Source organism: Molothrus ater, chromosome 1 (genome assembly GCF_012460135.2).
Source record: "Molothrus ater isolate BHLD 08-10-18 breed brown headed cowbird chromosome 1, BPBGC_Mater_1.1, whole genome shotgun sequence".
NCBI classification, from domain to species: Eukaryota; Metazoa; Chordata; class Aves; order Passeriformes; family Icteridae; genus Molothrus; species Molothrus ater.
Window position 1 is genome coordinate 148,449,446 of NC_050478.2, and position 12,990 is coordinate 148,462,435.

At 39.7% G+C, this 12,990-nt stretch overlaps 1 protein-coding gene across 1 annotated transcript in view; it reads right to left on the bottom strand.

Annotated features, from left to right (window-relative positions):
• Nucleotides 1–10,028: 10,028 nt before the first annotated feature.
• The window catches only part of KCNK9 (potassium two pore domain channel subfamily K member 9), a 90,124-nt gene continuing 87,162 nt past the window's right edge, over nucleotides 10,029–12,990 (bottom strand). Inside the window, exon 2 of the mRNA XM_036379066.1 lies at nucleotides 10,029–11,340. Coding sequence (XP_036234959.1) covers nucleotides 10,499–11,340 — 842 coding nt within the window. The 3' untranslated portion in view covers nucleotides 10,029–10,498. The remainder of the gene's footprint in view (nucleotides 11,341–12,990) is intronic.

Consider the following 12,990-nt stretch of genomic DNA (forward strand, 5'->3'; position numbering starts at 1 on the left):
AGTCATTTGGGAACAGCATTGTTGGGTATTTGATGAAGGTTCATACTTCACTCTGCACGTACTTTTGTCAAAAAAGCTTTTATTGCAATGCAAAATATCTTCTGTATATGACATCTTTCTGCCCCCCAACCCCCTTAAATTTAATGAGTAATCCTTTCTGGGTTTGTACATTGTGATTCTTGTGTGTATGTATGAATATATATACATATCTATATATCTATCAATCTATAGATATTATATTAATACAATCATATATAAATCTGGACCTATATCATTTTATATATACACATATCACTGGATATATGTCTGTGTGTGCATATACATATACATACATTACATATACACTATATACACATATATGCACACACATACATATTGTATAATCATAAACATCTGTTGGTTTTCAAGGGACTTTTCTTTAACAAAATAAGTTCCATCAGTGGATTTTACTTCTGTAGTGCAATTTTACAGGAAGTTAACATTTCCACATTCAATATAAAAGAAACAATATACATTTGAAAACGTGCCATAGGATTTTTAATGAAAAAATTAGAAAAGTGCATTATTTTACAACACTACAGTAAATGATTCTTTTTTTTTTCTCTGTAAAGACATTGTAAAATATATACAGGGTTGCGTAGTGCATTCATTACAAAAAAAAGATGCAATCCCTTGCATAAATTACATATTGTACAGGGGTTCGCTGTCTACTTGGACTTGTAAACATTTGTGTGATACAGTTTTCATTCTTTAAGTAAGCTGCAATACATCTTATTTTCATTTGACTGTTGTTGCATTCTGACTCCAGTACGGCATTCTAAGGCCATGTGTGAAGGCATCCTCTCCCATGACGGAGAAGGCCAGGAAAAGAAATGAAAAACACAAAAGAGTCTTTAATTTGGTTCTTTGTAATCAAGTTATCACTGGTTTAACAAATCACATCTTGATGCTTATGACCTGATTGCTCTCATTTGCTAGGACCAGCTCAACAACTATGTTGAAGTTTAGAGGTCTGAAATGAGCACAGAAAACAGCTTCCAGGAGGTAAATTCCAAGTGCAGTCTCCACAGCCAAGCAGCTCCTCTTTCTAGATGACCATGCACCTAATGCTCTGTGTGCTGCACAGAGAATGTATCAACCAGGGTAGAAATTTAGATTTTTTTTTCTCTATCTCAGGCTGTTGAGGGCCTTTAGAATGCCGTCAATACACCGTCGGTAAGTCCGCATATGCACATTCAAAGAAGTACAAAAATGCACCAAAAAGTGTCAAGAGATCCAAAAGAGACACAGCATCAGCACACACTCACAAACACACGCATACACGCACGCTCCTGTCTGAGCAGGAAGGCTCAGTCTCCAAAGTAGGATTCACAATTTAATTTCAACATGTATGTGTGTTTGGAAGAAATCCAAGAATTTCCATATAAACTCCTTAGGTCCCAAATTGAACACTTTTATCCCTGTTTCTCATAGATGAACAGTTTGTTGAAGTAAGAAATTGCACCTTGAAGAGACAGTATCCACATTCTTTTGGCCTACTGGAAACAACTGTTAAGCCCCCCTCCCTTTCCCCATTGACCTATCCAGCTCCAATTAATTTCCTTTGCCATCATGTCACTAGGGTCAAAAGTTTTACTTGACACTCCTCAATGGCAACAAACAACCACACAAATCTTAACAAGTCAAGGGAAGAGGAAAAATAAAGCATTTTTTTCTTCCACAGTTCACTCCTGACCTTGCCAAAAAAAAAGAAGAAAAAAGAAGAACAGATGATTTTTGGTCATGTTATAGGCAATGTGCATTCTGTAAAAGAAAGATTAGGTTTGCATTCTAAAGAAAAAGCCATTGCCTCATAATTTCTGCTTATTTCTTAATTGTCAAAGGTTTGTAGTAGACAGGATTCTTTCTGAAGCATGTATTAGCTTTTTTTTTTTTCAGACAAGGTCAACCCAACAGTACTTACACCCAAACTAACTTTGTGTGCATTAACCAAATTTGTCAAAGTCCAAAAAAGCAGTGTTCAGAGTGGTACCCAAGAAATTACTTAATAAACCCAACTGCTAGATTAACTGTCTTAAACCTCTTGTGACCTGGACACTGGGATCCTTCTCTTGTTATGCAGGTATTACACTTGTCCTCCAGTCAGCTGAATAATACTCCTGCGCTAAGAATTTATACAGAAAGCATCTGCCACAGTGTAAATGCTGCTGAACAGTTGAAAAGGAGGGAAATTGCCATGAAAAGATCATTAAGTTGTGTTGAGCAAACCAGTTGTGTTGGTCAATGGTGACCACACAGGATTCTGCTCTTCCCAAGAGAATACAAAGGGCACAATATCAACAATCAAGAGGAATTTCCCACTGCTGCCTCTGACTGCAGTGTCTCTCCATGTTGGGCATTGAGAAGGTAAGCTAAAAAGGATCTTTTCTGGAAAACACACATGGCAGTAATGAATTATTCAAAGAAAAGAGAAATTGCATGGAGATATCAGTCACCATAGAGCAGATGGAGCTTCAATGCTGAAGAACTTGAAAGGAATGTACAATGAAGATAAAAAACCCAACTAATTGCATTGCTAGAAAGATCTCACATACATGTCTTTTGCCCCACTTGGCCAACCTTTTGGGAAGACAGCAGCTGCTAGAGAAATTGGAAGAATTTGGCAAAGTTTTGGTGGTCACAGACACAATGAATTGCTGTGACCTAGCCCCCAGATCCATTTAGATGACTGGCATAATGGATACAATGGTATGTGCCCACTGCTGCATGCTGAACAAGAAACCTCAAACCACCCACTTCACCATTCAGAAGCGGTTCTGAGAAGAGCTTCAAATCAGAGAGGTGAGATAAAGGTGGTGGATACTTCACAGGAAGCATTGAAAGGAACAGCTATAGATCTATCTGAAGGCACTGGCACCCAAGTTCCATGTCTTGGTTTCTAAGGAGAAACCCCAAGGAGAAACCAGCCCTGAGCTCTTGCCCAGTGTGCAAGTCAGATATCAGCCCTGAATTCAGAGGTAATTAAGAGCCTCACTGCATTGGTGCTGAACTAAAATCCCTTCCCCGGATTCTTCCAACACCAGCTCCAGCCAAGATGCCAAGATGATGCATGTCAGTAGGGCAGCTGAGGCATGACCCCCATGTCAGAAGTGATATTATCAAACAGGCCTTTTGGAAATCGTTTTCTAGAGTTGCAGTTTCAGACTCTGGGAGGCCAAAATCACTTACACAGTCTACTTCAGATAATATAATTAAATACTTTTATCAGATTAATTATCCTCTGAACAATAATTATGATTGAGGCGCTTCGTACCCCCTCTGCAGGGAGAGCCAGCAATAATGAATAAATGTTACTTCTCTAAAGGTCAGTTTTGATGACATTTTGACATGTAGTAACTGTCCAAACACAGTCAATACAAAGAGGTTTCTTTGCTATATTGTGACCTCCTGAACTCAGCTAAAGAAGATTAGAATTTCCCACCTATTCCTATGGCTCTGGGGAGGTGCTATCAAAGATGGACAAGGATACCACAGTTCAGGTCTTTTGGATTTGCTGCAGGCAGCAGGAGGGTTGGTGAAACTGATCTCTTCCATGGAATAGGAGAGGAAAGGTGCACTAGGAGACAATTTTCCCTACTTTCCCTTTGATACTGGTGTTGGCAAGGTGGTCTCACCACAACAATCCACTCCACTAAGAACCAGCCCTGGTCCATCCTTCCCACACCTCCTGCCACTCCTGTGGGAGGATGCCTGCAGATGACTGGAAAATAAACTAAAGCCAGAAGGCCATGACTCTTTGAAACTATGCCATGGACCTCACCAGTGACCTACGGACAATGAGCCAAACCACTGTGGCTCTTTACCTGCTTATTTGATTTGTGCTGGCCATTCTCCTGAAGGCCTTCTCCCAAACCAACACACTCCAAAGTTCTCCTTGTAGGACAATGCATTGCATCCCAGCCAGGGAAGAAACAGATCTCACCCATCCAAGGTTATCCACGTTGTGTTTCCTACTTAATTCCCGACATATTGCTTTTAATCAATCTGTAGATTTCTTTTGTCAGTCGTAATTAGAGAGGAACATTTCCTTCCCCAGGGTGTAGTTGTGTAGCATAATGCTGTTCATTAATAGATGAGGGGGCAGAGTACAGAATCTGGGGATCCTGGGCCTGAACATACGTCCATGAAATGGCAAACTAATGAGTTAATGTCTGAGTGGGAAAGGGGGGAGAGGGTGTAGGGAAAGCCAGAGGGTGGCTGTCTGTGAAATGGATCTCTCTTCTAGCTTCAAGTGGAGTGCTCTGGATACAGCAATTACTGCAAGCTGTTCCACGGGCCAGATAAACAATGAATCAAAGCCAGGATGGTGGTATCAGAACTCGTGCATGAGGAAGATGCATTATGGAGCACAGTTTCAATTATTATATTTGCCAGCTCCACTTGTGAAATTGCCAGCTATGATAAATGTTATCGTCCTGTTGTTTGCTCTGCATTTCTCAAAGTGAACTAAAAGACAACACGGCTTGGAACTGTGGATATTAATTACCAATAATATTGCAACATTAATCTTTCCCCTCCTTTTTTTTTCCCAATCTGTTGTAGGTGTTAATACATGGCAGCACTCCTTACCCTGTCAGAAAGCAAGGTGAAGGAGGGCTTTGGGATATTTATTAATTACAATATTCACAGAAGGAGAGACAAATGAAGGCTGAAGGCTCCAGGGATAGTATTTCCAGCCTAAAATTAGCAGGCAGCTTTGAATGACTGGATTCCATAAAGCAAAATACAGCTGCATGAATTACACAGGATGACTGTTGGTTTTAGGTCTTACTGCTTTCCCTTAGGTTTAGGAAAGGCTGTTCATGGTGAGCAGTAGTTGGAGGCACTGATAGAGTGTCTAGCAGTAAATGGAAAAAAGTCTCAGGAAAAGGGTACAAATAAAATTCCAGTCTCAGGAAAAGGGTATAAATCAGGATTCATTGCATGGCACCCAAATCAGTTGGCTCCAGAGGAAGGCCCTGCCTAGCCAGGCCTTAGACAAGGAGAGAGTTTGCTCATGTCCTCTTGTACTTGGGAGCACCAGGAGGAGGAAATAGCATCACTAACATAATATCTCCCAGAGGCCAGCACTGCTCAGGATGGGCTGGTTGAATAAAATCTTGGTTTAAATGGATACAGCAGCAAAAACCTGACTGGAGAGACAGGAACTCCAAGAATCTCCCTATCAGGCATTATCAGTGGAACACTGGGGTAGACCTTGACTGAGCAGAGGACAGTCAGTCTCCCAGATTGAGTCTACACAGATGAAAGCTCAGCAGTCCTTCAGCACCACCTCACAGCCATTTCAACTGGAAATAACAGAACTACTCCTGCTTCTGAGAACAAGTTCATGTTTTCCCAACTTTCTTTTTGCCTTCCTCCTACTTTTATGGGGGTGAAATTTGCTTTGCCATATTCATAATATGCATCTTAAAGAACTGAAAACTGCATTTTGGCAAAGGGCTTCATCAGTTTTTCATGGTTTTCATTCAGCCTCTGAGCTCAGACTAACTGGCATAAGAGTTCCAGGGCACCTTCCATCCATAATCAATTTCTCTGTGTCCAATGTCATTATTCCATTTGTTTCAATTTTGGTGAATTGTTATGATAGCAAATCCTTTTTCTACAATTTATCTTGCTGAAGTTCCCAAAACAAAATTTTATATAAAAAGTTAGCCGACAGCAGGCTGGTCAGAAAAGTATTATTTTCTTTTTCAGTTCTGTGAGTGTTACACATCTCTGGCTGCTGAAAGTAGCAGTGGTGTGATTCTCATTGTAATTTGTGCAATATTCCAGTCAGTAATAGTGTCTTGTTGAAATATGCATGAAAAAGTCCATAACATTAGTGTAATGGACACACTCCAACACATCTTTCTCATCCAGCTTCCTCATAAAGATTTTAAATGACTGTCTTAATTAGATCTTAATATTAACAGGAATATTACATAAAGCTAAATGAGGACATAAACTTCAGCTGAAAGATACTTCTGCCCAAACCCCTGCCCTCTGCTCTGCACACACCAAATGGTTTTGGAACATTTTCATGCTCCATCTTGGTTCTACTGACTGCTCCTTTTTAAGCTTTTAGCAACAAATCAAGCTTTATTTTTTCCTTAACAAAACCTTCCAAATCTGTCAGAGAAAACAAGGGATTACCTTGCTTAAGGTCAGATTCACAATAATCTTGATTACAGCCCTGGCATTTCATTGATCAAAGCACTAGGGAACTAATAAGAAAATATTAACTTGGTCACTTCCCTCTTTTTATTTTATTTTATTTTTATTTCTTTTTTTTTTAAATAATATCTGTTTCATCCTAATGAGCTGTTACAGAGAGTTCAAACAGAAGTTTATTGCTGAAGGTCACTGTACATCTTCTCCATTCACTAACAACCAAGAAGCTATTTTGGACTCTTCTAGGAACACCCAAAGACCCTTTCTGGAGCTGCCCAGCTACAGGTATCCCTGTAAAGCAGGTACATGTACAAAGTTCTGGCACAGCAGTGCCTGTTAGATCTGTCAGGATATTCCTTACACAGTAATGAAGACCAAGTGGAGACTTGTGCCTGCATTGTTCTATTAAGTTTCCTCTTGTTTCCATATCACAGCATGCTCAGTCAAAGCTATTTTGGTGCTTCACTGATCAAACTGATTTTTCCCTTTGATGATAATATGAAATATTATAGGATAATAGGGTTGTTATATAATCAAAGTCGACAGCAGGGAGCTAAATTTGTGTTGTTTTGATGAAGAGCACATTAGTGTGACATAAATAGACTAATCTGATTTATTATTATTATTTCTAATGCTTAATAATAGGGAATGGTAGGGGAAATGAGACTCTGGGGAATGAGAGTGCATCACAAAGTGATAGCAGACATTAGGATGTCTAGTCATAAGCAGCACCACTACTACCTGCTCATAGCTGAATTTCAAAAGAGCGAGTAGTGAGCAACAGAAGTTGCTCTGAAAGAGATTATATCTTAAATGGAATAAACCCAATAATGTATTAGCCAAAATATTCTGTGAACAGCAGTGTTGTGAGAAGAAAACATGTAGGGCAGTAAGAAGTCGGAGACACAACTGACAAAGGTCAGCTCACCTTTCACTGGCTGGTTTTTCATGTTTAGGTGAAAAGCTGGGATTAACCTTGGATAAAAGCTTCCCTTTCATGATTCAGCCTGTTCCAGTTCCAGACAGCCCAAGCCATTATTCACACATCAGTCAAGAACCATGAAAACAACTAAAGAGAGAAGCAGATTTTGCCTCGTGTTCTGATGTGCACATGTGAGAGTTCTTGTGTCTGGCTACTCACAAATCAAAGTCCTGCAAGAGTTTCCTTGCAAATGAAACATCCATCCTGCTACTTCAAAATCCCATGTGTGGCAAAAATATATGTTGGACACAACTGTGGGTTCTTCAGCCAGAAAATAAAATAAATAAGCAGATTTGAAAATCCCAAGGAATGCAGATACATTCAAGCAAAACACTTTCAAACATATACACTGGTTATATCTTTTAAATTTAAAAGTATGGCTACGGACATCTACTCTGGCTCCTTCATATCAACATACACAGATTTCTTCAACTACATCTACAAACTTCAACTAAGCTAAAGCAGAGCTATTATAAAGCCATTGAGTTTTAATGCAGAGACTCTGAGTGGCAGATAACCCATGATATGCTGAGGTAAGTTTCTCCCCTGGTTAAACACCCCATCTATTAAAATTGACTCTTCATTTATGGTTCCAGAGGGAAGATTTAGTAACAAATCAGCTAGAGTACGTAAAGTTTTCAACCTCTCCAGTTCAACATGTTTTATAAGACATTTAAAGGTGATTTTTTTATATGCAGAAGAAATAATAAATTCTTCATTTCTTAAAGAAAAAGAAAAAAAAATCTTTGCAATGTTTTATAAGATGAAACTGCTTTTTTTCTTTTTAAAGATTTTGCTAAAGGTCCTGTTACCAAAATTCTCCTTTGCCAGGCACAGAATTCAACTTGAAATCTGCCAAACCCTAAAATTTTCCTGCTTCTCTCCAGTGTCAAATACACCCAGCAGCTGTACATGATACAGAGGTGAATATTCCAGGCATACTTCTTATCTCCATAGCAGGAAAAGAGACATGCATTTATTTTCACTTCTGGGATAACAAACAAAGAGGAAAAAAGTGAATTTGGGGAGCACTGTGAACCCTATGGGCTGTCAGGGGAAGCAACTTCGAGGTGTCAAACACTGAGGTGGTTTAACACATCCCGAAACTGCTTTTTTAGGTATTCTTTTATTGCACCTTCTGCCACAGCATTTGCCCTAGGACATGGTACTGGCAGCACAGCATTGATGCACCCAGCTTGCCCCACACATTACTCTGAAAATGTCCATCCTCATTAAGAATCCTGTTCTTCACCAATCTTAATGGAGGATTTCATGCCACAGCAATTTCTACACCCAAAGGAAGCTGCATAACAGAGTCAAAGTCATGGATAACTTGCTTGTCATTTACTTACTGAAAGACAGATGTGGAGAACATGAGCATATTTGATAGTTAATAATTTAAAGCCAAGGAGAAGACAACAGAGGAGGAATGACACTCCTTATTTCTCCCTATTAATGCTCTTTATAAATGTCTCTTTGAGAGGGTATCAACATCCATCAGCACATAGAGCTCAGAGCTGGGCACACACCATCTAGTTTTAAGGGTAAAAAAAGGATTATTGCTTTTACACTGAGAGCACAGAATGGTAGAATCAGCAGGAGGTGATTAGTGCCAAAAAGAAATGGGTTTTGTATGGCAAATTAACACAGAAAGTGATTTAAAAGATAGAATTAAATCAGAGACAAAGGTGCAGGTTCATAAAACCCCCAGTCCTACCCTTGTAAAATCAAAGATAAATCTCCAAAAGCACTAAATCCCATGTAATCACTGAAAATTCCTATTCTGTTAAAAGGGAGCTGGATCAGGCCTCTAATTAAGTTCTGTAAAGTCTGTTTGGTCCGGATGAACAACTGAGAGATGGACAATGTCCAAGGAACAACTCTATGACATGGTCTCAACATCCTCCACTACAACTTGCCAACACAACTGCTCCTGCTGTTACCCTTCAAACACTGGAGTAAAGCTATTTTTGCCTGTTACTGCTAAATGCATTTTGCCTTTGCCTAGCAAAAAAAGCAATATCACATCTAATCTCACAAGTTCCCAGTGAGCCAAACACAAGATACTGTCCCTTGAATTCTTCCTGAGACCAACAAAGGCTTTCCATTATTTACAAATCAAAAGCATTTAGAGACAATCATCTTTATTTTTTTTTATTTAAAACAAGGAATGCCCTGTCACTATTATATAAGAAAAAATATACATCCTCCTATTTATACCCATCTCAACCAAGCATTCCAAAGAATAGAAAATCCTATTCATGCAGGTAATTGCTGCATAAAATAATAATAATAATAATAATAATAATAATAATAATAATAATAATAATAATAATAATAATAATAATAATAATAATAATAATAATAATAATAATAATAATAATAATAATAATTTATAAATAAAATTAAAATAACAAAATACACTCTTCTGTTCCAACAATTTTTCCAATTTGTCCTAGGAATTCTATTTGCAAATTGTTGGAACAGTTGAAAATTATAAAATTAAATATAGTTAAATTAATATGATTATTTGCTTTTGATTATTAATTCCATTGCTAGTTTTTCTTGTGTTTTTATTATGCATACCAGTTTTACAAAGTGCATGCTTTATTTTTTTTTTTTTTAATTTTGAACTGGCAAGCTAAAATGATCCATCTTCTCCTGCCTTTTTTTTTAATGTTAATACAATCTAAAATCTAGCATTAAAAAATTTACCATGATACACCTGGTATATTGACTGCTTATGGCGCATGCTTCTCTTGGCAAAAAAAAGAAAACCAAAACAAATTGGCTCCCCTCCCACCCTCCCCATTCCTTTTGGAAGCAATCTAAAAAAGCAGGCTGGAACACAACTGCTTCAAGGGCAAAAGAAAAAATAATACCTGATGCTTTAATTTTTGTCACATGGCACTGGTTGTGGAATTGCACACGCGCACACACACGCACACGCACCCGGCACTCACACAGGCACACGCACGCACACTGCAACCTGCTCGTGAGGAAAAAAGTTTGTTAGGTCAGGAGTGCCACTGGCACATGAAGGCTCCCAGCTGTGTGTGCAACTTTGGATTTGGTACCCACTTCACGTCACCTTGAATCCTCTGACATCCACCAAGGGGGTAATGTAAGGCATACTTTGCTGGAACAGTAATAATCCATGCTTCATGCTCAAGAGCTGAGTCTCAGAGGAGGACTGGCTTGCTCTACTCCCTTTGGCCTCGCTCCGTCTCACTCAAGGAACAGAAAAACCCAAAACAACAAAGAACTGGGAAAAACAAGGAAAGCAAAATAAGACAAATCCCTTTAAATGGACTTTCGCCGTTTCATCAGCCTGTGGTTATCTGTAAAGCTGTGCAACCCAGGTGAGATGGAGCTGACAGGAGATGGGAAAAGGCTGTTTTTTAATGTGCTTGGCGAGATCTCCTCTATCTTGTAAGAGATGGAGTGAAAGTACTGGGGGTTCAGCTTCGAGCTGAACGAATTTTGGTGGGACACCACCCGGCTGGTGTACTCGTGGGACCTGTAACACATGCAGGAACAAACTGACTGGAGGTCTGTAACTTCGGCCTTGTAGCGCGGCCGGCCGTGCTGGGAGTCCTCTTGGATGTGGATAATCATGCTGTTGCGGTTCCCTGCCAGGGACGCCCGCTCCTCGGCATCCCTCCTCTCATCCTCACTGTTCATGGTCAAGAACCTGAGAACAACCAGATTTAGAAATGCCCCAATGACTGTCAACCCCACTAGAATGTACATAAAGCTAAAAGCCACGTAGAGAGGCTTCTTCTGAAGGGCCCCTTTGGTCTGCAGGGCCACATAGTCTCCAAACCCTATCGTAGTCAATGTTATAAAGCAGTAATAGTAAGCGTGGAAAAAGCTCCATTCCTCGTACTGGGAAAAGGCTGCTGCTCCAATGCAGAGTGTCCCCATGCAGGAGAAGAACCCCACAGTGACCATGTTTTCCATGGAGACCTCGGTGCTCCTCATGCCACAGCACTTTTTGATGCGTTTCAAGAGGTACTTGACAAAGGTGTTCATGCGCTCGCCCAGGCTCTGGAACATGACGAGGGTCAGAGGGATCCCCAGCACGGCGTAGAACATGCAGAAAGCCTTCCCTGCATCTGTCCCTGGGGCAGCGTGTCCATAGCCTGGAGGGGGGATGGAAACACACCACAGTCAGCAGGGCAGGGGATGGTCACGGCTCCCCCATCAAGCAAGCCACACAAATCACTCTGACATTCTATATGCCTCTGTCACAGACATGTTTTTTGAAAAATCTTTTTGCTAGGATCTTTCCTCCTGAGAAGCTGGGAAGCTTCAGCTTTCTCCATATTTTGCTGCTTTGGAATGTAATTTGGAGAATTGTTTACCCAGCATGTGAATTGTTTTTACTTGATGACCAATGACAGCCAGCTGTGTCAAGGCTGTGAGCAGTCACAAGATTCTATTATTCATTCCATTCTTTTCTAGCCTTCTGATGTTTCCTTTCTCCTTTCTTTAGTATAGTTTTACTGTATAATTTTATTTTAACATAATATATATCATAAAATAATACATCAGCCTTCTGAAACATGGAGTCAAGATTCTCATCTCGTCCCTCATCCTGGAGACCCTCAAACACCACGACATGATGCCACAGCCAGATCCAAAGCTGCAGGGACCCTGAGGTCACACCATCTTCCCATATCACCTCACCCATGCCCTGTGTCTGAAGTAAACAAGGCACAGAAAAACAATGTAGATGCAGGAGTGGGAAAGGTGAAAGAATGAGCAGCCTGTTCTGCCTCAATCTTCTACCTCAACAATGTTGAGTCTCCAAAACAAGGTTATATCACATTGATTAACCGAAGAAATTTCATGTCTGTTCAGTGTCACAGGTAAAAGTGGAAATTTTGGAAATAGATGGACTTTCTCAGGGTGTTTTTGAGAGTAGTTGGTGTAACTCTGTCCCAAAACCAGAGTACAGTGATGGGATCCAAATTTTGTGTCTGCTGACAGCATGGAGTTAACAACATCCACAGGCCCACCAGCCAAAGAAATTCCTTTTGAACTCTCCCATACTGAATAAGCCTTTCTCCTAGACACCTAATGAAAGTGACTCATGGCTGGAACAGCATAGGAATTTAGGGATTTAATGCCCATTCTACCTTTACTTACTGGAAGAATAAACAACCTACCATCTTGTGCCATAGTTTTACGGCTTTGACAGTTAGTATGGAAAAGGCAATTTCATCAGGATGTTAAACTAATCCAAGAATAGAGGATATACCACATTTCACAGCATAGTTTTCAGATGGTAAAATCATGGCTAATCATTCTAAATCAAACTATAAGCAGGGGGTTGTTTTGATTTTATAATTATACCTATTCAGATTACATTGCTTTAAAAAAATCTACATTTCTTACAGCTGAGATTTTAAGAGAGTGTACCAAAGTCTCCAAAATGAGACGGCTGGGACCCACTTGCCCTTTGTGTCCATTCACCATGTGAGTACCACTATTTAGAGTTCCTTTACAGTCAGTGAGAAAAACTATGTACTTCACAAGGGCAGTTCCTGTTGTGTACATAGAGATGTCTAAAACAGGTCAGTGAGTTATTCTCAGGAGACAACTATTTTTCTACAAGCATTATAATGGAAATCTTGGGACAGAACTCTGTTCAAGATTAATATACCTACGTTTATATATCTGCATGTGTTCTATGTGTCCAAACTCCTGTTGCAGTCAACAAAAATTCTATGAAAACAGGCAGCAGTGAGTTATTTCACTGACCATCCCAAGTCTGGCAAAAAGAAATG